General features: G+C 46.4%; 2 protein-coding genes across 6 annotated transcripts in view; one reads left to right on the top strand and one right to left on the bottom strand.

Annotated features, from left to right (window-relative positions):
- The window catches only part of MTOR (mechanistic target of rapamycin kinase), a 107,621-nt gene extending 95,639 nt beyond the window's left edge, over window positions 1-11,982 (top strand). For all 4 annotated transcript variants that reach the window (XM_083628356.1, XM_083628354.1, XM_083628355.1 and 1 more), the window contains 15 exons: window positions 46-228; window positions 708-842; window positions 978-1,152; window positions 2,661-2,796; window positions 2,898-3,045; window positions 3,382-3,504; window positions 4,509-4,591; window positions 5,360-5,432; window positions 6,089-6,163; window positions 6,601-6,736; window positions 7,099-7,164; window positions 8,322-8,402; window positions 9,225-9,305; window positions 9,982-10,087; window positions 11,082-11,982. In XM_083628356.1, coding sequence (XP_083484482.1) covers window positions 46-228; window positions 708-842; window positions 978-1,152; window positions 2,661-2,796; window positions 2,898-3,045; window positions 3,382-3,504; window positions 4,509-4,591; window positions 5,360-5,432; window positions 6,089-6,163; window positions 6,601-6,736; window positions 7,099-7,164; window positions 8,322-8,402; window positions 9,225-9,305; window positions 9,982-10,087; window positions 11,082-11,097 — 1,617 coding nt within the window. In that variant the 3' untranslated portion in view covers window positions 11,098-11,982. The remainder of the gene's footprint in view (window positions 1-45; window positions 229-707; window positions 843-977; window positions 1,153-2,660; window positions 2,797-2,897; window positions 3,046-3,381; window positions 3,505-4,508; window positions 4,592-5,359; window positions 5,433-6,088; window positions 6,164-6,600; window positions 6,737-7,098; window positions 7,165-8,321; window positions 8,403-9,224; window positions 9,306-9,981; window positions 10,088-11,081) is intronic.
- An 858-nt stretch (window positions 11,983-12,840) lies between these two features.
- On the bottom strand, window positions 12,841-22,857 carry LOC310769499 (F-box only protein 44-like). 2 transcript variants are annotated; one of them, XM_083628940.1, is made up of 6 exons: window positions 22,684-22,857; window positions 20,459-20,710; window positions 18,835-19,012; window positions 16,007-16,102; window positions 14,101-14,230; window positions 12,841-13,911 (listed from the first exon to the last, which is right to left on the bottom strand). In XM_083628940.1, exons 2-6 carry the CDS (start codon window positions 20,694-20,696, stop codon window positions 13,612-13,614), a joined length of 942 nt encoding a protein of 313 aa, XP_083485066.1. In that variant the 5' UTR covers window positions 20,697-20,710; window positions 22,684-22,857; the 3' UTR covers window positions 12,841-13,611. The 2 variants fall into 2 exon arrangements, with proteins under 2 accessions (XP_083485066.1, XP_083485067.1); XM_083628941.1 differs by lacking the exon at window positions 22,684-22,857 and having other exon boundaries at window positions 20,459-20,769.
- Between the last annotated feature and the right edge of the window lie 823 nt (window positions 22,858-23,680).

The following is a 23,680-nucleotide window of genomic DNA, read 5'->3' as shown; positions in this document are numbered from 1 at the left end:
TTGTATATATGCGAGGCAGTGATTTCCATCATGTGTTCCATTCAGGTGAGTGAAGAACTGATCCGTGTGGCCATCCTCTGGCATGAGATGTGGCACGAGGGGCTGGAGGAGGCATCGCGTCTCTATTTTGGAGAGAGGAACGTCAAGGGGATGTTTGAAGTGCTGGAGCCCCTTCATGCCATGATGGAGCGGGGGCCTCAGACTCTGAAGGAAACTTCCTTCAACCAGGTATGGAAATGAGAGTTGAGGACTGCCAATATCTGCTGCAATTCCAAGTCCACAAAGCAAGAATTGTGAGTAGTTCACATTAGGAACATTTTAATCCTGAAATAAGCAGCCTCACTAAATAAGCACACACGTGGCTACTCCAGGTATTTTGGATGCTACAACTCTATCAGCCCTGACCATTGACCCTGCTGGCTGGTCCCAGCAAAACCTGCAATACACAAACAACTCATCACAAGGTCTTTCAGCCTCTTTGCTTCATGGGTCGGTCTTTTGGAAGTAGCAAGTTATAAGAAGCTGGCCCCGATTGAAGATTAGGGGAAGAAAGAAAAACAAAATACCTTGTAGGTTGAGGCAGACTTGCCCACCTTTTGTGAAGGAATTTAGCACAATTGAGTACTGTGTCAGTACAACCCCTCAGCAGTCTCCGCACTAGTCGGCAACCATAGAGTGGTGGGATAATTTTTCTCCTTGCTCGGCAGGCTTACGGCAGAGATCTGATGGAGGCCCAGGAATGGTGCAGGAAATACATGAAATCAGGAAATGTGAAGGACCTCACCCAAGCCTGGGATCTCTATTATCATGTGTTCAGGCGCATCTCTAAGCAGCTGCCTCAGGTAAGCTGAGAGGCACAAGGTTTTTCCCCTGGAGGTGGGGGGGATCTACCATTGGCAACCATTCAACAGGCACTTCAAACTGCCTGTATTAAAATGCCATACTTTTGTCTACCCGCTTCGCCTTTTTGCTGGCAGCTGACTTCCTTGGAGCTCCAGTACGTCTCACCCAAACTCCTGATGTGTCGAGATTTGGAGCTAGCGGTCCCAGGGACGTATGACCCTAACCAGCAAGTCATCCGCATCCAGTCTATTGCGCCATCATTGCAAGTCATCACGTCCAAACAGAGGCCAAGGAAATTAACCTTAATGGGTAAGAAATTGACTTTTTTCCAGTGGGTGAAGAAGCACACATACCTTCTTCCCAGCTTTAGTTTCCAGTCTCTCTGTCTGTCTTTCTCTCTGGTGTTCTGATGACCACTGATTTAGAGGGGGGAGGATGGGAGGGGGAATAAAAGGTAAAGGTAAAGGGACCCCTGACCATTAGGTCCAGTCGTGGCCGACTCTGGGGTTGCGGCGCTCATCTCGCTTTACTGGCCAAGGGAGCTGGCGTACAGCTTCCGGGTCATGTGGCCAGCATGACTAAGCCGCTTCTGGCAAACCAGAGCAGCGCACGTAAACGCCGTTTACCTTCCCACCGGAGTGGTACCTATTTATCTACTTGCACTTTGACGTGCTTTTGAACTGCTAGGTTGGCAGGAGCAGGGACCAAGCAACAGGAGCTCACCCCATCATGGGGATTTGAACTGCCAACCTTCTGATTGGCAAGTCCTAGGCTCTGTGGTTTAACCCACAGCACCACCCACGTCCCAGGGAGGGGGAATAGATGTACTCATAAACGGTACAATTCATAGGTTTGTCAGTAGCCACAGTAGCTAAAGAAGGGGTGAGGAACTTCTGGTCCTGGGACCAAATGCAGTCTTCCAGCCTCTTGGGACTCTCCCCAGGTGTTCCTCACCGGCTTACTTTCCCCAAGTATTTTTGCTGACTGTAATGTGCCCTTGAGCTCCAGTAATGCCTTTTGCTTGCATGGGTAGACAGAGATGGTTGTGTGAGTTTGTGTAGAAATCAGCCTACTGTACACTATTCAAGGTAAAAAAATGCATTCATTGCTCCACCCACTTTTGCCTCTGGCCCCTCCTACCACTGGGATATGGCCCCTCCAGAGGGTTGGCCAGAAGGGGTGTGTGAGGCCTCTGTCAGTTTCCCCCCAGTATGCAGAAGTGGTTGATGTCTTCGTCCCCAAAACCCTTTAAAGCTTTTCCCTCTGTTACGCTTGCTGATGTTCACGTATCCATCCAAAGTGCCCTGGTTTTTCTCTGATGTGTGGGCAACTTGTTCTTAATCATTGTTCATTAAGTCTCTCTTTTTATCGTGTATTAAAAAAAAAAAGTGCAGCTGGCTTATGAGTGATAAGACAGGCAAATTGTTATGGATGCTTTAGTTGAGATTCCTGCATTGCAAGGGGTTGGACAAGATGACCCTTGGGGTTCCTTCCAGCTCTGTGATTCTTTGAGGCAAGCCTGCTAGCACTTTTTGAACTGACCAGAAGTAGCTTAATAAGAGCAGAATGATTTGAGTTTTTGTTTGACCAGAAAAATACTGAAAGAAATGGAATGGAAAGCAACGTCATGCAAGACATGGTACAAGAGAAAGGCAGCACAAAACTTTCTTTAATTTATTTCATAAAATGTATATACTATTTGACTGTTGAGGGAGAGAAACCCTCAATTTGACTAGGGGGCATATTCATACCCAGCTCCCTCCAAACCTTCATCTGAGTTTACGCAACTTAAGAAACCTTCTCCTTTTCCCATACAGGTAGCAACGGGCACGAATTTGTCTTCCTTCTGAAGGGCCATGAAGATCTGCGTCAGGATGAGAGAGTGATGCAGCTTTTTGGCCTTGTGAACACTCTGCTAGCCAACGACCCAACATCCCTGCGTAAAAACCTCAGGTGTGTTGAAGGAAAGCCGGTTGTTGGAATGAGTGTATTTTCAATAAAGCTGGGGCAGGCAGTTTTTCAACAGTTTAATATCCTTCTCCCTCTGGTTCCAGCATCCAAAGATATGCAGTTATTCCACTTTCTACAAACTCTGGGCTTATTGGCTGGGTGCCTCACTGTGACACTCTGCACGCACTCATCCGAGACTACCGAGAAAAGAAGAAGATTCTGCTCAACATTGAACACCGCATCATGCTGAGGGTAAGGCTGTGCCTGCAGTAGAAGATTCTAAGTTCTTCACAGGGGGGAAGAGTTAAGGTTGCCTTTGGAGCTCTTATGTAGAAAAGAACCATAGCTCAGTGGTAAGGCACATGTTTTAATCCTTGACAACCCATGTTAGGTCTATAAGAGACTTCAGGCTGAAACCATGGAGAACTGCTGCCAGTCAGTGTAGACATTACAGAGCTGGATGGACCCAATGGTCTAGCTTGGTATACGGCAGTTTCTTATGTTCCCTTCCTGTAAAAATGTATCTTCTTGTGTCTCCTTGAGAAACATGGTAGCTTTTAAATGTTGTCTTTCTCCAATTATTTTCAGATGGCTCCTGATTACGATCACCTCACTCTGATGCAGAAGGTGGAGGTGTTTGAACATGCTGTTAATAATACAGCCGGGGATGATCTCGCTAAACTTCTTTGGCTGAAGAGTCCCAGCTCAGAGGTACAACAGGCTCTGAATGCTTTCAGAAGTACTTGCAGACTTAGATAAGGCATATTTCAATCAGTGAATGAAGAATGATAGAATACAACTGCTAGTTATCAAAGTTGCTATTTTATATTCCCTAGCGCTAGATATTGCGTGTTCTGTGGTAGGTTTGTTCAATCTCAAACCATGGTTCGGAGAATTCGAAACAAGTCTCGGGCTCACACATTCTGATTTTCCTCCCTTTGCTTCCTGGTTTAAGCAAGCCAAGGTTTACTGTGACATTTGCACTAGGTAAACTTTGGTTTGCACAACCCAGGAAATGAAGGGGGAGGGAATTAGAGCACAGGAAGGGTAATGAGAGAAAGGACAAATCTGAGGCTAGTTTCCTGCCGTCTAATCTGTCCAATTGTGATAGAAAATACAAAGGCCTCAGGTTTAAAAATATGTGCCAGGCAAAATCACTTTGAGCTTGCTGCTAGCAAGAAATAAAAAGTAAAGCCTACATACGACTTGAAGAACAAAAGCTATAATCATAACAGCCACAGCTTGTGTTTCTGTGAATAGAAAAGGCTGAAAAGTGCCTGTTAACCTGACTGTGCATGAAATGTTCACAAACCTCATTGTAGGGAAGGGCCTTTTATAGATGGTTGATGGTTCCGAGAGGAAAGGATCATCACGGTGGACACTTGAGATTCATACCTGTGTGGGTTTGGAAGGAATATATGGGGCGTGCAAATAGTTGTGCAAGAGAGCAGGGAAAGCTCTGACTGGATTTCACTTTAGGTTGTATCCGACTAAGTCCTACTCAGATTAGACCCAAGTTTGTCATGTCCATTAATTTCACTGAGTCTACTTTGGGCCTAGTCCATGGATTTAAAAATATCCAGCCCAATCTCCGGTTGGCATTCCCTTGCATAAATTTAACAGTTGGGGAATTTGTTCCTTAATGCTGCCCCATCTCAAACCATTTCTCTGGCAAATACGTTTCACTCACATCTATGATCCGTGTTCCTCTTCAGGTGTGGTTCGACAGAAGAACAAATTACACTCGGTCATTAGCAGTGATGTCGATGGTTGGTTACATTTTGGGCCTTGGTGACAGGCAAGTGGAACTGAACTCTTTTTCCCTTTTAAAAAAAAATGCATTCAATAATCAAAGCAATCATTGCACCTTTAGCAGGAGAAGCGGGCAATGAAATCTCAGGCTACTAGACATGGTGACTGTGTTCTCCCTCTACTTTCAAAGGCATTACGCCTCTGAATGCCAGTTGCTGGAAACTGCAGGTGGGCAGAGTCCTGTTGTGCTCAGGCCCTGCTTGTAGGCTTCCCAGCAGAGAATCTGGTTGGCCACTGTGAGACCAGGCTAGATGGCCCATTGGCTTGATCCAGCACTCACCTTAAGTTCGCATCCATACCTTTGTCTCCTGGATCAGCTGCCAGTGCGTCAACCTACTTTCCTTGGTATAAAGTATTTCTACCCTTTTGACAAAAAGTGGCTTGCAACTGTTTAAAACAGGGGACCAGAACTGCAGCCCCCCACATGTTGTTGGGCTCCTCAACTCCCATCATCTTCCTTTGCAGGCTGGAGTTAAAATCTAACAACATTGGGAGACAGGGGATGGGGGCAGAGATTATTCACCCCTGGTTTAAAATAATATCGCAAGGAATAACATGTGCCAACAAAATAAGTAAGAACTATCTAAAATCTGCCATGCAGGAGGGAGATGAAATAGTGATAAAACAGGGGAAGAACGTGCATTTACAGTGTTCTCGGGCCACAATCAAGGATCTGTTCTGACAGGACACAGAGGACCAAAGTAGTTTGTGGAGAATTGTTCACTAATTATTTATTGTTCCGTTTCTTCGACAGGCATCCCTCCAACCTTATGCTCGACAGGCTGAGTGGCAAGATTCTGCACATTGACTTTGGAGACTGTTTTGAGGTAACACGATTCCGTTTTCAGAAAGCGGGATGGAAGTTGGAAGTGTGAAGTCACAGCGGGTGGGAAGGAAGGAAGCTGAGAAATGTACATCCCTCCAGATTCTGCTGGACTACAGCTCCCATCATCCCTGACCACCAGGGATGCTGGCTCTTTGGACTGCTGGAAGTTGGAGTCTGGGAACACCTCTGTGTTCCCAGTCCCTGAAGAAAGCCTTCCATAATGCACTGGGAGCCAAAACTGAAACAATATGAGTGTTTTAATTTGCACTTGAAAGCAGAGGTCTGTGTGTGTTTTGCAGCGGGGCTAATAGCAGCTGCTGCAGGAATATCATAAAGATCTATGAAATAGCACGAGGAAAAGTATTGGACTTCTCTTTCCCACCCTCCTCTTTTCCTAGCATTGCTGCCCTGACCCTACTCAGGTGGGATGGAGGAAGCCCAGTTAATTTAAGTTAAAATTAAATTGTCAGGGAATTCAGTTGCCGCTGCCTCCTGCACTAATTTCTTTTAGCCTTAAGAATCCTGCCCCATCAGTGTAATAATAATCATAATTTTGTTATTTATACCCCACCCATCTGGCTGTGTTTCCCCAGCCACTCTGGGCGGCTTACAACATATATCTTTAATTTAATTGCCTTTCTTCCATCCTGGTTCTAGGTGGCAATGACCAGGGAAAAGTTCCCTGAGAAGATTCCTTTCAGGCTGACAAGAATGCTGACAAACGCCATGGAGGTAAGCAGGAGAAATGCCTCTTAAATGTGGAGCTACAATATGGGAAACATAAGGATGCCATCAAAAGGCGATAGACATTTCCCCTTCTTCTTCAACAGACAATTAGTTCAGTCATTTGCTTTCATTTGCAGCCGGGATGGGGAGCCTGTGACTCTCATCCTGGACTACAATTCCTATCATCCCTGACCACTGGCCATGCTGACTGGGGCTGATGGGAGTTCAGGGGTTCTAACATATGGAGAGCCACAGGTTCCTCATCCTTGGTTTGGAGGCTTATCAGGGGCTCTTGAACAAGAAGGGTCAGTCTGGTGCCAAGCTTTCCTGTTACTTACCTGCTATAGATTTTCCCTGTAATATAAGGCTGCAGCAGAGTATTGTGTATGTTTTCGGAAGCAAATCAGAAATAAAGGCTTCCTCTCTTCTCTCTCCCCCTGCAGGTGACTGGCTTAGATGGAAACTACAGAATCACTTGCCACACTGTCATGGAAGTCTTGCGAGAACACAAAGACAGCGTCATGGCTGTGCTGGAAGCCTTTGTCTATGACCCCTTGCTGAACTGGAGGCTGATGGATAGTAAGTTTGCCTGGAGAATAAGAGAGAAGTGAGGCAGAAGAAGACCAATTTAGGCATCCAGTTGCCCTGGCCAACTTGTCTGCTGAGCAGTGTGGTTTGCTGCTGACTGCCCGTGGTTCTGGAGCTACCATGGAGGCAGGGTGGTGGCCTTCATGCCCTGGGATAAATAGTGGCAACTGGCTAGCTGCTGTAAGAAGCAGAATGTTGAACTAGACAAACTTACTGGTCTGATCCACCGAGGTTGGTCTTATGGAGGAAGTCTGTCCCCAGACTTACTTGTCTGGAACAGCAGCTGAACAAATTAAGGCACATAAGGAAAACCTGCAATGCATTGAACCTTTCTTTTTCTATCTCTTTTGCAGCAAACACAAAAGGCAACAAGCGATCACGGACACGGACGGACTCCTACTCTGCTGGCCAGTCAGTAGGTGAGTATTGACCCAAACAGTGCTTTTTGTTGTTGTCCTTTTGTGCGGGATATCCTTCATTTAGGTAGTGCCAGAATAGTTTCCCTTTCCCTAATTAGACTGCAACAAGAAGGGAGCTTGCTAGGCCCAGGATTCCATGGCCACAGCCCTTCTGGTTTCTGAAATGGGGCATTGAACATTTTTCTCTTTCCCCCTTCCTCATGGGAAATATGTTTATACTCAGGCAGGGGTGGGGAGATGAGAGCACCAGGCAGGTGCTAAAACAGAGGTTGCTTTGTTGCACCTATGTGTGCTGCAGTGAAGCAGCTTTTCAGCTAAGGCTGATGCAATTCCCACAGTCCGAACTAGTTAGCCCCTATAAAGCTGCTGTGTGGCAGAGGTGGGGAACCTTTTTTAACCCGAAGGCAGCGTTTCCTTGAGGGAGAAACCTTCCAGTAGCCACTTTTTGGTAGTGGGTGGGGCAACAGTCAGTGACTCTTAACTTTTGTACCAGCAGGGATAGTGAGGGATGGAGAAGCTTGGGAGGGGCTGCATTTGGCCCCCAGGTCAGAGACTTCCCTGTCTTGCTCTATGGGAACACAGTGGCCAGTAACCAAAGCCCAGCTCTTACCAACAGCCTATTGGTAAAACCTGTTTGGTGTTTCGCAACTTTCTGACTAGTTGCAGGACCTTAGCCAGACCTAGCAGAGTACACGCAGAATCCACAGAAGCAATTGGCGACTTGGCTGCAGACAGGATAGACGAAGCAGGAACCAGGAACTTGTAGTTATGTGTTTATTATATACAGTGGACTATTTACAGGAACAGAGCATGGATCTTTTGCTAGCTCTCTCTGACACAACTCTCAACTCCCACACTGAACTTCTGAACTCACGAACTAACACATTCCAGTTAGTAGGCCATTATCACTCCCTTGAGAGAGCTTGACCAATCAGGAAGCTGTCTCCATGCCTCTGTTATCACCAGGCAGACTTACTCATTCAGATTGCCTTCTGGCTGTCTGCCAAACCTTAATTGACTCTGTGTGAGTAGCTGCACGTACACAGTTTCCCAACACATCCAGCATCCTAAAGTGAGGCAGCTCCAAGCAGCAAAGTCATGGAAGGAATTGCATATTTGTCTTTTGGTCTGATCATCCCTCCCTCCTTCCCTCTTAGAAATGCTGGACAGTGTGGAGCTGGGTGAAACAGCCCACAAGAAAGCTGGGACCACGGTGCCTGAATCCATCCGTTCGTTCAGTAAGTTTGGACCCCTTGAGGGAGCACTTGGGTCTTCTGTTCCGCCGCTGTTGGTGTTAAGGGCCCGAAATGTAGAATCCAAACTGCCTCTGATCAGGTAGAGTGGGCATATAAAGAGCCCTACGGAATCAAGACCTAAAGGCCCATCTAGTCCAGCTTCCCATCTCCCAACTAGACGCCTTCCAAGGAGCCTGTAAGCAAGGCATGAAGGCTGCAGCTCTCCCCCACTGGATATTCACAGCACCAAGTTTGTTCAGAGCTAACTTGCCTCTGAAACTTTATTTCCATTTTTTTAAAATTTAAAGCAATGTCTGATCTAATAACCGTTGCATAGGCCTGTCCTCTGAATTTGTCTACACTTCTTTTTTCAGATCCATCTAAGCTAGTGGTCATCTCAACACCTTGGGGCAGCCAGTTCCTAATTCCATGTTGTGTGAAAAACATCCTGTGTCTGCCACTCATTGGTTTTCATTGTGTGACCCAAAGTCCCAGTATCAGGAGAGAGGCCAAATATTCCTGTCACTCATAATACTATAGACCCCTGTCATATTCTCCTTTCAGTCATATTTCCCTCCCCCATTAAACTGAGAAGCCCCAAGTGCTATAACTTTTTTATTACAGGGCAGGTTCACCAACCTCTGATCAGTTTAGTTCTCTGAAGAAGGGGGTGGCCAAAACTGTACAAAAAAATACCTGTAACTCACTTGATTTCTCCCTTCCAACCAGTGTCAGGGGCTGAGGGTTTTATGCCACCGCTACCCATTTATTTTAGGTTTCAGGTCTTAAGGTTATCTCTTTCTCTTTTGTCTTTTTGCCTTCTAGTAGGGGACGGTCTTGTGAAACCAGAGGCTCTAAATAAAAAGGCTATACAGATTATCAACAGGGTCCGTGATAAACTCACTGGTAAGTAATGGCATATTCTGCAAAACACAAAAGATGAACATAAACATTAATATTATATTTGAATCCAGGTGCTTTGTTGGTACAGTCTTAAAATTCAGTGCAACTGTGTAGGGGAGAGGAGGGAAGTGGGGGGCAAGATGCTCAATCATGGGTTGGAGGAGGGCCACTAAACTGAAGCAGAGTCCCTTTCCTCTCGGAAGAAAAAGGAAAGCCACTTCTTGGGAGGAGGAAAAAGTAGTAGAGAATCCACTGTAGATGCTTATATACTTTATTTGGGCTGTCACCAAGGTTAGTCCTACTCAGAGTAGACCCTTGAAACTAATGGATCTAAATTAGTCATGAGCATTAATTTCAGTGGGTTTGCTGTGAGGAGGACTTAGTTGGATATGACCCTTCATCTTTATCAAGTGTGGGGAACCTTTGCCCCTCCTGATTTCCCTGAACTGCAACCCATCGGCCCCAGCAAGCAAGGCCAGGGGTGCCGGGAGTTGTAGTTTAGTGACATGAGGAGGGTCAAAGGTTTCCCCTCACCTAGTCCTAACTTATACACCATTCCACCTGTTTCTTTTGTATTTGGTTTTGTTCCAGAGCAACAGAAATGTGAAGGTGAGCTTCCGAGTCTCCTAATTATTCTCTCTCTCCCTCCCTCTCCCTCTCTCTCTTTCTCTCTGCAAAGGACGGGACTTCTCTCACGACGAAACACTGGATGTGCCCACACAAGTAGAACTTCTAATTAAGCAGGCTACCTCCCACGAGAACCTTTGTCAGTGCTACATTGGATGGTAAGTTTTGTAACTTCACAAACGGCCTACTGTTCACGCTTGTCTTATGAGATGCCCTAAGTGGGAAGCAAACAGAATGATTGGTTTGTTCACCTTACTAGCCAAGGAGGCCCAAGGAGGAGTGCTGGGAAGGAGAGGCAATTTCCATTCAATAGCAACAGAAGCAATCAGCAAAAGAACAATCAGGCGCTCCTTTCAAGCCCTTATCTGTTCCATACCTGATATAAACAGAAAAATCCAGGTCCTTGTCTCAATGAGCTTGTAGTCCAAAATGTTGGCAGTTGACAAATCATCAATAGAAAGAGGTATTCGGTATGCTGAGGTTCAGATAATAAATTCATCTATTCTGGATGTGGACTCTTATTTCTGCATGCTTGTTTCTTCTGTGTAATATGAAGCAACTCCAGTGGTGTCGTGGTTGGAGTGTCAGACCAGGGTTCAAATCCCTGCTCAAGTGTGAAACTCACTAAGTGGACTTGGGCCAGTCAGTCTTTCAGCCTAACCTACCTTACAGGGTTGTTGTGAGGATAAAATGGAGAGGAAGAGAGTAGTATATGCCACCTTGAACTCCTTAGAGAAAAGGTGGGATATACAGTGGTACTTTGGGTTAAGTACTTAATTCGTTCCAGAGGTCCGTTCTTAAGCTGAAACTGTTCTTAACCTGAAGCACCACTTTAGCTAATGGGCCTCCTGCTGCTGCCACGCTGCCGGAGCACAATTTCTGTTTTCATCCTGAAGCAAAGTTCTTAACCTGAGGTAATATTTCTGGGTTAGCAGAGTCTGTAACCTGAAGCGTATGTAACCCGAGATGCCGCTGTAAATGCAACAAGCAGACACACAAACCTGATGTCAGGGGTGGAGTGGGTGGGCATGCCTAGCCCAAAACCTGCGGGCCAAGTTTGGCCCGCAGAGCCAAAGTTCCCACCCCTGTTGTATGAGACATCCTGGCCAAATCATGAGCCAGTCTATCACATTTGTCCCTTTCTTCCCTTAGGTGCCCTTTTTGGTAACAGAAGACACATGATGGAACATCCTTAGCCTTTCCTTCTCAAGGCTTCTCCGCTCCCAGCATGTTTCTTCTCAGAAGCTGAGAGGGGAACAAGGACTGTGTGGGCAGGGTGAGAATTGCCTTTCATCAAATACTTTGAACTGTAAATGAGAACTGTATATTAAAAGTTTGTTTTGAGCTGATTTGCAACTGCTGATGCGCGCTGGGCAGTAATGAAACATGACAGAGTTTCCAGAGTGCTTTAAAAAGGAACTGATACTGACCAGACGTTGACTAATGTGGTCGCTGAGGGATGACTTGGCAAGAAAAAAGTTAGGAGCGAGACTGTATTTTCAAGATACAGGAAGTCAGTAACGTGGCCAAGCAGTAGTGAATTCACTTCCATGACCCAAGTGACCTTGATCAGGTTTTGGAAAGGCACAGAGGCCTCTTTAGAACTGCAGCCTGTTGCTCGTTGCTTGACATTGCCCCAAGCAGATTGTGACTGACACTTGTGTTGGAAAACGCAGTTGTAAGCATGTTTCTGGCTAAATGTGCATGGAAGAGCCCAAAGAAATCACAAGAGACTCTGTAAGAGCTGAACATCATAATTGGGTTGGGGATTGCAAGAGACAAGCTTGTGCCTCTGGGAAGTCTTCCATACTCGCACAGAGCAAAGAGAGAAATGGGGGTGGGGGTGAGCATTAATGTTGAGCATAAAACCAGTGATGACGGGCCTGGAAGGTTATAAAAATGGGTGGAAAGCCTGGAGTGAACCCATAATGTCATGACTTCATTAATGAAACAAATATAAAGTAAAATGCACAAAGACGTGTACTGATATTTAGATGCCATGTTGTAGTTGGATAATTTTTGTGCCAATAAAAAGTACACCAAACTGTGTGAAGCTGGATTCTGAATGTTTTCATCCATGACTGCATGACTCGGGACAGTGGGGAGCAAATGAGCAGGGAAACATTCCTATGCCAGTTCACATATTGTAATGAAAAGGGACTGCAGTCCTTGCAGAGGGGGAATGGATCACCTTGGTTTCACTTTCAGATCCGTCCATTGAAAACACATGGGCATATTGCCCCCAGTGATGAAACTTACACCACCAGATGGGAAACCTAGATGGTCTCCAAACTTGTCTCCTTCACCTGGGATGCAATGTTCACGTAGTTCCCCCACATGCAGAAAGGAAGTGGCATGGTCTTTTCATTTATTTATTTCAGCACTTATATTATGTAAAGCACCCCCAGCAGTTCACACCATCGTAATAATAATAATAATAATAATAATAATAATAATAATAATAATAATATAATAATAATAATAATAATAATAATAATAATAATAATAATAATAATAATAATAATATCAAGGCCAGGGGTGCCGGGAGTTGTAGTCTCTGCACTTAGGACTGTTACCATTTCACGTCACTTTCTGACCCATCTATACAATTCAGGTAACAAGTTCACACAGGGATAAACCAGATGGGTGATTGCTTCAAGTCTGTTTAGAGCTGTCCCATTTTAATCTTCAATTTCCCACCCTGATAATTAATGCCCGTCTGCTATCAACATTCCCAGTAAAGCTTTACATATAGTTTAACACATTGATACCGCATTTAGTCCATCCACCTTATATTTTCTGTAGAGCAGGGATGGGGGAACCTTTGTCATTCCCTTATAGATCCTTCAAAAAGCCAAGTAGGTAGCTTTGCATGTCTGCTGCAACAACAACAAAATCAAGAGCCTTGTGGTATCTTTAAAGTCTGGATCATATTTTATGGCAGATGCTTTTGGTGGCTAGAGTTGCCTTCATCAGAAGCATAAAGTGCTGTCCTCTGTATAAATACAGGCATATGACAGAGGTATATGGGAGAATGTAAACAGCAGGGTTAAATGGCAATGAAAGTCATTCTGTAACAATTCTACATGGAGCCTGCCAGCAAAAAAATACATGAATTTCAAGTGAGCAAACCTAACCAGCAGTCGGATAGTAACCTTACAGATTAATAGTGTTACTTCTGCAGAAGCTTGCCTGAGGCATAGGCCACACACAAGTCACAGGAACGGCATGGTCACCTAAGTAGTTAGAAAAACACACCGAGTCCACAGAGAATTACAGGACTATTCTTCCCCCCAAAAAAGTATAGCCACAAACAATTGGCAATAGCCAACGCCCTTTTAACTGGGCAGAGCACGGACAGATTATCTTATCCACTCAATGGGTCAATTCCCTGTTCCATGTCCCTGCACCTTGTGCTGTGAAAACGGAAGACCCTCTGCTGCCTGAAAACCATCTCAGTTTCAGAGCTAACTTCCATCCTCTTCCTGCATAGCCCACTGAGAAACAGCCTGCGTTCTTTAATTCCAGAAATGCCCATTATAGAGAGAGTGAGCAGGTGCAGGCATACAATGTGACAGAAGCTCAGAACATCTAAAATCTGCAACGAGACCGGTGCAAATTTTAGAGGAGGACGAGGGGATGGACTCCACGCAGGACTCGCGGGAGAAAACAAAAGTACTTGTTACCAGTGGAGATAGTTGCCGCGGCAGGGACACTGGATGCCTCGGTAATAAATAAAGCTACATGTGCTCAACTCTCTGCCGTCCTTATAGTACATGGTTTTGTCCAAGGAAAACGGGCCAATGGTGACGCTGCTTTTGGTGATCCTCATCCTTCGGTCTGTTTTCATGCATCTGGCTATTCTGAAGAGCTTGGCTATTCTCATCAAAAGGCCGGATTCCTGCCAGTTCAGATTTTGGCTTTGGTGTTGGAAGAAGATGTGGCGGACTCCGGGAGGGAAGTTGTGAAATGTGTGCGAAACCTGAACGTGACGAGCAGTTGGGGGGAGAGAGGGGGGTGATGGCAGAGTTGCTTGGGTTTAGGAGAGATTAGCCACTTGGGCAGGGGAAGAAGGCACTTACCCCACCTCCCAATACATAAGGAACCATTTACCACTGGATGCACCCATGGGCCACAGCCAACCCCACTCTTCGAACTGAGCTGACTTTACCTCGCGCCATTCCTCATCTTCTGAATGGCACGTGTACCGGCCTTTGGAACAATATTCTCTGATCACAGTGAAGTCTGCAGACAAGAGCTTTACAGAGAGCTGGTAGCGGCGGCCGAGAACACCATAGAACCTATTTATTTTAGGAGCAGAGCAGACGAAGGAAAAAGAACACCAAGAGTTAGATTCACTGCACCTCCGTGCTGGGACATCTACTTCACATGCAGAAGGTCCCAGGTTCATCTCCAGGCATGTCCCCTGTCTGAAACCCTGGAGTGCTGCTGCCAGTCAGTGTAGCTCATGCTGAGCTAGATGAGCAGTGTCCTGACTCAGTGTAAGACAGCTTCCTATGTAAGCATCTCCCTGGCCCCAGGATGGAGAGGGGAAGAGCGAAGACCATCACATTGCTGAGCTTGTTCCTACAGAAGCCTTCTGGTAGAGAACTGGCTCACGAGATATTAAAAATGAAGAAATTAATGAAGCTCCAATCAGCACTTCTGCTATCAAATTTGAACTGGGTACCACTCGAAATTGCCAAGGTGTGTTACGTTCCACAGAGAGCCAGGGATACAGCAATGTCCCCTTCTCCTCCTTCATGAAGGCACAATGGTGGCCTTCACACATATCGCTACACAGCAGAGAAGTGGTGTGTTTGTGTGACCTAATAACCACTACTGAAGTTCACTAGCACAAATATGTCGTTTTGGCTGCCACCAGGCCCTTCCTTTCCCTTATCAGTTGACACATTTGGATGTTCATGGGTATAATCAACGTGTGCAGCTTTTTCTGAATGGCTTACTTGGACATCTCCTTTAGCAGGGAATCTGTGGCCCTCCAAGTGTTGCTAGATGCCAACTCCCATCGCTCCTTGCAGTTGGCCGTGATGGGAGCTGGGAGTTCAACAACATCAGGACTGCCAGAGGTTCCCCATCCCTTTGCCTTACAAAGGGGCCCGGGAACGAGCCTTTGCTCCTTCAGATGGGCACAGAATACAGCTTCCGATAACACAGGCTGCTTCCTTGTAAAGTCAGCACACCCAAACATTCCCAGCCGTAGTGTTTCATTTCATTTCTGCTAGCCCGGAGAAGTGAGAGAAAACGACATATCCCGTATTGTGAAAAACTCAACTGAATCCCCATGCCTTGATGAGTGAGAGAAGACAGCATGTCCCCACTCACCCATGGCTAGGATGCCTTGGCATAAAATCACAGAATTGTAGAGTTGGGACCATGAGGGTCATGTAGTCCAACTCCCTGCAATGCAGGAATCCTTTTGCCCGGCGTAGTGCATGACCCTGAGATTAAGAGTCTCATGGTCTACCATCCTCTAGCCAGACTCACTACTCTGTGTCCAAACCACTGGCCACTTCTGGATTTGTCCATGGTCCACCAAAACCTGTTCCTCTGTCTGCAGCCCACCGGCCCCTCCTGTTGTGTGGAACTCATAAATACCAGTATATCATAAATACCAGTATATCTGAAGGAGCGTCTCCACCCCCATCGTTCTACCCGGACACTGAGGTCCAGTGCCGAGGGCCTTCTGGCGGTTCCCTCACTGCGAGAAGCCAAGTTACAGGGAACCAGGCAGAGGGCCTTCTCAGTAGTGGCACCCTCCCTGTGGAACGCCCTCCCACCAGATGTCAAAGAGAACAACAACTACCAGACTTTTAGAAGACATCTGAAGGCAGCCCTGTTTAGGGAAGCTTTTAATATTTGATGTATTACAGTATTTTAATATTTTTTTGGAAGCCGCCCAGAGTGGCTGGGGAAGCCCAGCCAGATGGGCAGGGTATAAATAATAAATTATTATTATTATTAATTATTATTATTATTACCTTAGAACTTTGTCTCACTGTGTACTTCCTGCTCTGATCCCACCCCCAGCCAGGACAGGTTGCTTAGTCACTCACCAATCCTTCACCACAATCGTGGGCCTGCCCTCATCCATCAGCTCATCCCAGTAGCCTTCGTCCTTTAAAGTGATGAGCTGAGACTTGACGCAGAGCCTGAGGCACAAAATGGGAAAGCCATCAAAAACCACCCTGAGAGTTTGTGGGAACAGTTATGGACCACCGGTATAAAGTTTACGGCATGTAATGCCTTAAGAGAGAACATTATGAAAATGATGTATAGGTGGTACATGACCCCAGTCAAGCTTGCAAAAATCTATCATACGCCCAATAATAAATGCTGGAAATGTAAGGAAACTGAAGGTACTTTCTACCACCTTTGGTGGACGTGCCCAAGGATCAAGGTCTTCTGGGAAATGATCTATAATGAAATTAAGAAGGTACTTAAGTGTACCTTTCATAAGAAACCAGAGGCCTTTCTCCTGGGCATGGTGGGCCAATTGGTGTCAAGGAAAGATAGGACGTTTTTTATGTACGCTACAACAGCAGCAAGAGTTCTTTTAGCAAAGTATTGGAAGACACAAGAACTACCCACACTGGAAGAGTGGCAGACGAAGGTGATAGACTATATGGGACTGGCTGAGATGACTGGCAGAATCCGTGACCAAGGGAAAGAGACGGTGGAAGAAGATTGGAAGAAATTTAAAGTTTATCTTAAGAACTGTTGTAAAATTAATGAGTGCTAAAATGTCATGGGTAATGTAAAACAGAATTGCAGTGATAAATAATTGGGTAAGAGGAAAAAGATTAGAAACTGAGTTATAAGCATTGAAATTAGGGGTTGCTGGAAAAGTTTAAAACAGGGATGCAGAAAAGGGAGGTATGGGGAAGTCGTTGAAACAAGGTTTAAGAAAAAGAGGTTAAGAAATTATACGTGTTTGTACGTTCTGTTTGTTTATGTGTTGTTTGTTGTTAGTTGTTAGTTGTATTGTGTTCTATTATATGTTGGAAAATTAATAAAAATTTATTTTAAAAAAAAAAACCACCCTGAGAGTTTGGACAACGCTGCTTCGCACACCTATTGGGTTGGCTGTTGCAGGAAGCAGAATGTCAGATGATAGCCACATTCACATCATTAAAATACTCTGATGCCACTTTAGCCAGCCATGGCTTCTTCCGCCAAAGAATTCTGGGAGATGTAGTTAAAGGTGCTGGGAGTTGTTACCAGACCCCTGTTCCCCTCGCAGAACTACCATTCCCAGAGCTCCCTGGGAAAAGAGGGGTTGACTGTTAAGCCACTCTGGGAATTGTAGCTCTGTTTGGGGAATAGGGGTCTCCTCACAACTCTCAGCTCCCTTAAACTACAGCTCCCAGAATTCTTTGGGGGAAGCCATGACTTACTAAAGTGACATCAGAGTGTAATGTGTGAATGAGGCTTATATGGGGCTTTACCCTGATCCTGCAAGGTTCCTACAGTTGTAAGCTTTAAAGAGGGGATGGACAACTTTTGGCCTTTCAGTTATTGCTTGACACACACACACCCAACTCCAGTCATTCCTGACCACTGGGCATGCTGCCTGGGGCAGAGGGGAAATAGAGGAGAACCCTGGTGTAGAGTTAACCCTTTCCTGTTATTACAGTGGTACCTTGTTTCCCAAACATAATCCGTTCCGGAAGTCTGTTCCAAAACCAAAGCGTTCTAAAACCAAGGCATGCTTCCCCATAGAAAGTAATGCAAAATGGATTAATCTGTTCCAAACTTTTAAAAACAACCCCTAAAACAGCAATTTAACATGAATTTTACTATCTAACGAGACCACTGATCCATAAAATGAAAGTATCAATCAATGTACTGTACTATAAAATAAATAAGACAGTATTGTAGATGATAAAAAAAATTAAAAATCTTACGTGCACTGATGATAGTCATTGTTTGGATGGGGGGCTTTTATCCATTTCTGCAGTCACACAATCAGTCAGTAGCCGATCTGGGTTCCACACAATCACAATGAAGTCACAAGCCACAGCCACAACTCAGTCCCATGAAACGAAGAACAAGTTGCAGGCAAAAAACCAAAGAAGCCACACAAACAAAAGCGCAAAAAAATAGCAAAAACAAAAGCTCCGAATATCACCTCTGTGTTGCATGGGTGCTCTGGATTCAACAGCCAGCAGACTCAACAGGAAGCCTCTGATTATCAGCGGGGGACTCAATTTACAAACGGAACACACTCAACAGGAAGCGGAACATGTTCAGCTTCCAAGGCAACGTTCACAAACCAGAACACCTACTTCCAGGTCTGCAGCGTTCTATTTCCAAGTTGTTCATAAACTAAGCTGTTCTAAAACCAAGGTACCACTGTATTGCGTTTGAAGAGGAGGTACTATCTCCTGGATAGCCCAGTTGGTTAGAGTGTGGTAACACAAAGGTTGAAGCCAATCTAAGTTAGTAATGAGCATTCATTTCAGTGGGTCAGCTACATAATCCTGCATTGCAGGGGGGTTGGACTAGATGATCCTCAGGGTGTCTTCCAGCTCTTATGCTTCTATGATCTACCGTATTTTTTGCTCTATAAGACTCACTTTTTCCCTCCTAAAAAGTAAGGGGAAATGTGTGTGCGTCTTATGGAGCGGATGCAGGCTGCGCAGCTATCCCAGAAGCCAGAACAGCAAGAGGGATTGCTGATTTCACTGCGCAGCGATCCCTCTTGCTGTTCTGGCTTCTGAGATTCAGAATATCTTTTTTCTTGTTTTCCTCCTCCAAAAACTAGGTGCGTTTTGTGGTCTGGTGCATCTTATAGAGCGAAAAATACGGTACATGCAGACCACGAGGACCCCCTTTCCCATCGCCTAATGAATTATGGCTCAGCCACCGCTGTGATCCTCACCGACCGTACGCAGCGAAGCATTTGTTAACCTCTTGATAAGGGATGGCGTCATCTTTCACATAGAAATGCCTCTGAAGGAAATCCCACTTCTGGAGTTTGGAGGAATCCGCTTCCGACATTTCTTTAATTTTCCACTGGCCCCTTGGAGATGTTTGGGTATCCCAGAAGTCCAAGCCCTCTGGGAGAAAAAAAAATGAGAATGTAAGAGCAATAAGACGGGGCAATGGCCCATCTAGTCCAATATCCTGTTCTCGCCGCAACCCCATAGTCTCCTTTGACTGGACTTAACCATCCAGGGGTCCTTTACCTTTACCTTTTAGAGAGATGTGGAGCTCTACAGTTGCCTCAGGCCTGGGGTTTCTGACTACTGCTATGAATTTTTGCTAGCTTTGTGTTCCTTTAAATTGCCCTTTTTCTGTCTCCATTCAAATCCACTCAAATGCGTCCATATCTGAATGTTTGGGGAAAATGGAACTTTATAGCTGCATTCTCTCTACTGCCTGTTCATAAGATTTTACTTATCTCCAATCTTGCTACCAGCCTAAACTTTCCCCTCTAACCATATCTAGAAACCCCAAAATTTCTCATTCAGAAATATAATGGGGTCCAGGTACCCTTTTTTTGAACACAGACATTTCAATATTCCACTACGTAAAAATAACAACTGTGGACATAGAAGACTATTGTGCAGAAGAAACAAGTTATCTTGTCTAAAGGTAAAAGGTAAAGGACCCCTGGACGGTTAAGTCCAGTCAAAAGCAACTATAGGGTGTAGTCCTCATCTCGCTTCAGGCCAAGGAAGCCGGCGTTTGTCCACAGACATCTTTCTGGGTCTTGGGGCCAGCCTGACTAAACTGCTTCTGGTGCAACGGGACACTGTGACAGAAACCAGAGCGCAGTAAGTGTTTACCTTCCCACAGCAATATCTATTTATCTACTTGCACTGGCATGCTTTCGAACTGCTAGGTTGGCAGGACCTGGGACAGAGCAATGGGAGCTCACTCCATTGCAGGGATTCGAACCACTGACCTTCTGATCGGCAAGCCCAAGAGGCTCAGTGGTTTAGACCACAGCCACCCACATACTAGTCCACTGCTGACTGGTGCCCACTGGGACTGATAGGGTGGAAGGCAGGGAGCCCAACAGTAGGTGGTGCTAGACCCAATGGCAGGCAGAGTCAACTGATTCCAGCTTTGTCCCCATCTACCACCTTGCTGAATTCTACAGGGATTAAGGTGGAGGAAACTAACAGGCAGTGCTACCCCATGGACTGGGCGCAAGTAAGAAGGCAGGACAAGCGAGGGCTACCTGAGGGCAGACTGAGGCTGGGCGTCCACCCTAATGGACCAGACTCCAGTGGTCTTAGATGCCTCCTTTCCACAGACAAGGAGGTTATCTGATGGAGGGGAGAATCCAAACATGTGGTCTCCCACCAACCAGCAGGCCAGGTTTAGGCAAGCTTTGGCATTCCAGACATTGCAGAACCACTGGCCTCGCTTGTTGGGGCTGGTGGGAGTTGTAGGTCAGCAACATCTGCAGGGTCAAAGCTTTCCCAATACCAGATTCTTTGAGAAAGACATTTGTCCTTCAGAAAAAAAGAAAGAAAAGGCCAAAAGGGACACACCTTCTCCACAAGGATTCTTGATCAAGTTCCTCTCCAGGTGAGAAAAAACATAGAACTCTTTGGTCTTCTTCAAGTTCTCATTTTTATGGCGGTATTTGCTCTTCCAGAGGATGGGCAAGTCCACCAGGTCTCTCCACCGGGAGCAGACCAGCCGGCAGCTGAGAATCAGCTCGTTCATAGGAATCAGCGACAAGATGTCCAGCATGACGTGGTCTGGCAAGTTGCCAATGTTCGTCATCTCCCTTCAAGGGCCTGCGAAGAAGAAAAACAAAACAACCATAAAAGGGAAGAGGATCACATGAAGTCCATTTGCAGGAAGCAGATGCCGATCTCATGAGCATCCTTGACGTGGAAGCTGTCTCAAAGCATCAGAGGCCTCCAGAAGCAAAAGGAGAGGTGCAGGTGCAGGAGGTCCCCGGTTCAGACTTTTTTGCCTCTTCTGCATAGGTGGGCCATAGATCTGCGTGGTGAATCTTCTGCAGCATGAGGACCACATTCCTTTCTAGGGAGTCTCCCGGGGGCCAATGGTGGGTGGGGCCAGAAGCAAAATAGGGCAGAGCAGCAAATATTAATTTGGAACTTTTTGTACAGCAGAGGGGCTCACACACTTCTTTGTCCTCCATCCAGGCAAGCCAGATGCAGGATCTGAGTTCAAGGACACATTCAGGCCAGGCAAAAACTCTTAAGGAAGGTATGAAACAAGGCTGGTGATGGGCAAAGCCTGGGGAGAGAGGATTTGCCTGCAGGTCCCCCATCCCTGTATTTTATGTGCCCCTCTCTGCTTCTTATAGGAGCCCAGGAAACTGCCTTATACAGAGTCAGGCCAGCTGGTCCATCTGGCTCAGTATTGTCTACACTGACCGGCAGCGGCTCTCCAGTGCTTCAGGCAAGGGACAGTCCCAACCCAACCTGGAGATGCTGGAAACTGAACCTAGCACTTGCTGCACACTCTACTACTGTGGTCTTTTTCCTAAAAACAAAGTAAGATTCTAGTCCTCATGGTTCCAAATTACGGCTACATTAAATAGGAACCTTATTATACTGAGTCAGAACAGTGGCCCACCTGGCTTAGTATTGCCTACACTGACTGGCAAGATTTCGGGCAGAAGTCTCCCAATTGTAACTGGAGATGCTGGGGATTTCTGCATGCAAGGCAGATCTCTGAGCTACGGCCCTTTGCGATGGGGAGGTTTAAGGGGAGACAAGAAGGGCCTTTCTGGATCAGACCACAAAGGGCCATCTTATGCAGCATCCTGTGACCCTTCGGGGGGGGGGGGGCAGGCAAACCAGGTTCCTCCAGGAAGCCCACAACAGGGCATGATGCCAGCAGCCCCCACTCCATTCCCTGAGTAGTATTCTCATATGCTGAAATCCAGAGGTTGCATATAGGAACTGGGCTGCCTCGCAGGGTTGTCGCCGGGGGCATAAAAGAACATTCCGTGCAAACCCTAATAAGCATGATACATTACTGGGTAGCTCAGTTGGTTAGAAGTGTGACACTGATAACGCCAAGGTCGCAGGTTCGATCCCCATGTGGGACAGCTTTATTCCTGCATTGCAGGGGTTGGACTAGAGAGGGTCCTCAGAACCCTAAGATTCTATGAGCAAGACGATTCTCCAGTTTCAGTTCCTGCTCTCTCGCATTGACCTGAGGCCATGAGCATGTTGGAAGAGTGCCACTCTGCACATGTTCAGGGGCATCCTCTTTCACCACCCCTTGCTACCAAACAGCTCCCGAGCCTTCTCGGGACCACTGCCCAACTAACTCCCTTTTTGCTGATCCTACCCAAGACTTTGGTGGGGTGCGGGTGGCGCTGTGGGTTAAACCACAGAGCCTAGGACTTGCCAATCAGAAGGTTGGCGGTTCGAATCCCCACGACAGGGTGAGCTCCCGTTTCTCGGTCCCTGCTCCTGCCAACCTAGCAGTTCGAAAGCACGTCAAAACGCAAGTAGATAAATAGGTACCGCTCTGGCGGGAAGGTAAACGGCATTTCCGTGCGCTGCTCTGGTTCGCCAAAAGCGGCTTAGTCATGCTGGCCACATGACCCGGAAGCTGTACGCCGGCTCCCTTGGCCAATAAAGCGAGATGAGCGCCGCAACCCCAGAGTCGGCCACGACTGGACCTAATGGACCTTTACCTTTTACCTTTATCCAAGACTTAAGACGTCCCCCCACCCCAGCCAGGCGTGCCTTACCCTCAAAGGACCGCCTTTGGGGGCGTTTACCTGGGTCTAGGAAGCGAGCAGGATCCAGCTGGGAAAGATGAGCAGTCTCTGCCCCGCTCGGCTTCCAGCTTCCGAAGGCAGGCAGGCAGGATAAGTGGGAAGAAGAACCAGGAACCGTTCCCCCTTCACCCCGCTGCTGCTTTGCCTCCTCCGGGGACGGGCGGGGCGACTACGCAGGCGGCGCCTCCCCCTCCGTGGGCGGTCCGGAGATGGGAATCCCGGGCAAGGCGATGACGCGCGTCTGCTGTCCTCACGCAGCTCCTTGCAGCGACAGTACTGCCGTCCAACGCGCGAGGTGCGACGTTAACTAGGAAGTTAAATCCCACGATGGACTTCGGGTCTTAGCCTCGTGTCAGAAGAGCGCAGCTTCTTGATCATCATCTTGCTCTTTTTTAAAATGTATTTTTATTAAAGATTTTCTTGGTTTACAAAGGTATGTGCAATGTCTCTCTCTCTCTCTCTCCTTTTTTTTCCAAGTAACATTTTTAACAGATCAGTTTTGTTTGTTGAGACATTAGAAAGAAAAGGGGGAGAGAGGTGGATATCTTCTTGCTTTTATGTTTTAAATTACGAAAGGGGGGTTTCATAGGTTCTCGAGGAATGGGGCGCAGGGAGGAGGATGGGGCGGGAAGATCCAAGGACAAATCAAAGAAACACTTGGATATTTCTGCCAACCCAGTGCCAGATTTACGTATAAGCTAAACAAGCTATACCTTAGGGCCCCACTCTCTTGGGGGCCCAATTTTTTTTTAAAGGGGGCGGAACTGGATGTACATATCCAAAATATAAGATAAACAAAAAATGGCTTTAGATACCTGTTAGGTCCATAAAGTACCATATATTCAACACAAAAAACCAGCGACAATTTGTTGTTGGCAAAGGACAGCTGGACATATAAAGGGTCCCATTACCTTCAGTAGCTTAGGGCCTCATCAAGTCCAGAAAGATGGCATTGGTTCAGAAAGCAGAAAGCAGAAAAAAGAAACAGCCATGGTGC

This window comes from Podarcis filfolensis, assembly GCF_964270895.1.
Source record: "Podarcis filfolensis genome assembly, chromosome: 8".
NCBI classification, from domain to species: Eukaryota; Metazoa; Chordata; class Lepidosauria; order Squamata; family Lacertidae; genus Podarcis; species Podarcis filfolensis.
The sequence above is the reverse complement of the archived record's forward strand: the minus strand, read 5'-3'. Positions and strand labels throughout refer to the sequence as shown.

What these genes read in the sequence shown, in the direction of transcription:
- LOC310769499 (XM_083628940.1), bottom strand. Translation starts at nt 20,696, where the DNA reads ATGACGAACATTGGCAACTTGCCAGACCACGTCATGCTGGACATCTTG. An exon ending in CAAGAATCCTTGTGGAGAAG is followed by an intron (nt 19,013 to 20,458) that starts GTGTGTCCCTTT and finishes TTTTTCTCCCAG; the next exon opens with AGGGCTTGGACTTCTGGGAT. An exon ending in TGCTTCGCTGCGTACGGTCG is followed by an intron (nt 16,103 to 18,834) that starts GTGAGGATCACA and finishes TTTGTGCCTCAG; the next exon opens with GCTCTGCGTCAAGTCTCAGC.